The following is a 2774-nucleotide window of genomic DNA, read 5'->3' on the forward strand; positions in this document are numbered from 1 at the left end:
TTAATCAGATTAGCCTCCGCAGCTCATCAAATCAAAAGAGTTTCCGTCTAGACATTAGGAAGAATTTTCTAACGGGCAGAGCAGTTCCTCCGTGGAACAGGCTTCCTCGGGAGGTGGTAAGCTCTCCTTCCCTGGAGGTTTCTAAGCAGAGGCTAGATGGCCATCTGTCAGCAATGCTGATTCTATGACCTTAGGCAGGTCATGAGAGGGAGGGCACCTTGACCATCTTCTGGGCATGAAGTATGGGTCACTGGGGGTGTGGGGGGGAGGTAGTTGTGAATTTCCTGCATTGTGCAGGGGGTTGGACTAGATGACCCTGGTGGTCCTTTCCAACTCTATGATTCTATGAGTGGGGAATCAAACCCGGTTCTCCAGATCAGACTCCACCGCTCCAACACTAGTCTGCTCTCGCTTCACTGGGGAAGGGGGAGAACCCTTGCTGGATTCAACTGAGGTTTACTCTCATTTTTAAAAAGGGGGCCGTGGCTCAATGGCAGAGCAGGTGCTTGGCATGCAGAAGGTCCCAGGTTCAATCCCCGGCATCTCCAGGGACGAGGCAGGTAGGTGATGGGAAAGACCTCTGCCTGGGACCCTGGAGAGCCGCTGCCGGTCTGAGCAGACGATACTGACTTTGATGGACCAAGGGTCTGATTCAGTAGAAGGCAGCTTCATGTGTTCATATGATGTCCTGTTTCTTGAAATTATGGGGAGGGGCTGTGGCTCAGTGGTAGAGCCTCTGCTTGGCATGAAGAAGGTCCCAGGTTCAATCCCCAGCATCTCCAGTTAAAGGGACTAGGCAGGTAGGTGATGTGAAAGACCCCTGCCTGAGACCCTGGAGAGCTGCTGCCGGTCTGAGCAGACAATACTGACTTTGATGGTCCGAGGGTCCGATCCAGTACAAGGCAGTTGCATGCGTTCAAAGGGGAGGCTCTGACTGCAAGCCCAACAGCCCAACCCTAGGGAGTCAAGGCTGGCCACACTTACCTGGGAGTAAAGCCCAGCGGGGCTTACTCCGGAGTCCTTGCGCCTCCCGAGGCAGCATCCCCCGAAGGTGTGGCTCCGGCGTCAGGTGCCTCAGTTGGCCCCCTTGGCCGAGCCGCCGTGGGGGGCGTCGGGGGGCGTGAGGTTCTCGGTCAGGTAGGCCACCAGGAGGCAGATGAGGACCAGCATGACGCAGATGGAGCCCCCGACGGCCGTCATGGCCACCACGATGTCCCGCATGCCGGCCGGCTCGACGGCGAACTCGACGCACTCCGGGGGCCAGGGCGAGGGATCGGGGCCGCCGCCGCCGGCGTTGGGGTCGCCGGGCAGGGCCCGCAGGCAGAGCCGGTAGCGGACGCCGCCGTGGGCGTCGGGCAGCAGGTAGTCCCGGCAGGAGGCGCCCAGGCGGACGCCGTCGCACTGGAAACGCGTGTAGGCGCCTTCCCACGAGCAGGAGAGGGCGAAGCCGCGCGGGGCGGGGGCGGGGGCCGGCCCGGCGCCGGGGGGCGGCCAGCCCCACTGCAGGAGGACGCTGCCGTTCAGCAGCACGTTGGCCACCAGCCCGCGCCCGGGCGAGCGGTGCGCTCGGCAGCGGCGCGCCGCGCACTGGAAGCCCCGCGCCGGGCTGCGGAAGCACAGGCGGCCGCCGCCCCCCCCGCCGGGGCTCAGCACCTTGTAGGGGCACCAGGGCTCGTCGGGGGGCGTCGGGGAGAGGCGCGCCAGGGAGGCCCCCTGGGCGCACGGCCGCGGCCCCCGGCCCAAGCCCAGCAGGGCCAGCAGCAGGCCGGCCGCGCAGGGCAGGGCGCGCCGCGCCATGGGGCGGGGATGGAGTGGGGGGCTGGAGTGGGGGGCTGGCCGGCCCTAGCGGGCTCCGGGGGGTCGAGCCGGGCCGGCCGGGACGCGCCCCCGCCCGCCTCGCCGCCGCCTTTCCCGGGCACGCGGCACGCGCATCTTCGGAGCGCCCACCTGGCCGCGGCCGCCTCTGCGCCGCCTCCTCCTCCTCCTCCTCCTCGCCCGGGGAGGGGGTGCGCGGGTGGGCGGGCGAAGCGACGCCCCGCCCGGCTGCCCTTAACTCGCGCTGCGCCGGGGTGGGAGAGGGCGTCGGAAGCCGGGTCGGGCCAAGGCCCCTCGGGTCCCTCCGTCTTGGGGAGGGGCCGCGGCTCGGGACATGCGGAAGGACCCGGGTCCCACCCCCCGCGTCTCCAGCTCAAGAGGCTAGGCAAGGAGGGGATGGGGAAGACCTCCGCCGGAGACCCTGGAGAGCCGTGGGAAAGGGCCGTGGCTCAGTGGTAGCGCCTCTGCTCGGCAAGCAGGAGGTCCCAGGTTCAATCCCCAGCATCTCCAGGCCCTAGGCAAGGGAGGGGATGGGAAAGACCTCCACCTGAGACACTGGAGAGCCATAGAAGAGGGCTGTGGCTCAGTGGTAGAGGCTCTGCTTGGCATTCAGGAGATCCCAGGTTCAATCCCCGGCATCTCCAGTTAAAGGGACTAGGCAAGGAGTGGGTGGGAAAGGGCCGTGGCTCAGTGGTGGAGCCTCTGCTCGGCAAGCAGGAGGTCCCAGGTTCAATCCCCGGCATCTCCAGTTAAAAGGGATCGGGCAAGTAGGGGATGGGGAAGACCTCCGCCGGAGAGCCATGGAAAAGGGCCGTGGCTCAGTCGTAGAGGCTCTGCTTGGCATGCAGGAGGTCCCAGGTTCGATCCCCAGCATCTCCAAGCAGGAGGTGATGGGAAAGACCTCTACCGGAGAGCCATGGAGAGGGGCTGTGGCTCAGTGGTAGAGCCTCTGCTTGGCA

General features: G+C 65.9%; 1 protein-coding gene across 1 annotated transcript; it reads right to left on the reverse strand.

The window, feature by feature from the left end:
* Positions 1–1074: 1074 nt before the first annotated feature.
* Positions 1075–1797, reverse strand: FNDC10 (fibronectin type III domain containing 10). The gene has a single exon (XM_056865521.1). It carries the CDS (start codon positions 1795–1797, stop codon positions 1075–1077), a length of 723 nt encoding a protein of 240 aa, XP_056721499.1.
* Between the last annotated feature and the right edge of the window lie 977 nt (positions 1798–2774).

Source organism: Euleptes europaea, chromosome 19, assembly GCF_029931775.1.
Source record: "Euleptes europaea isolate rEulEur1 chromosome 19, rEulEur1.hap1, whole genome shotgun sequence".
NCBI lineage: Eukaryota > Metazoa > Chordata > Lepidosauria > Squamata > Sphaerodactylidae > Euleptes > Euleptes europaea.

What these genes read in the sequence shown, in the direction of transcription:
- FNDC10 (XM_056865521.1), bottom strand. Translation starts at nt 1,797, where the DNA reads ATGGCGCGGCGCGCCCTGCCCTGCGCGGCCGGCCTGCTGCTGGCCCTG.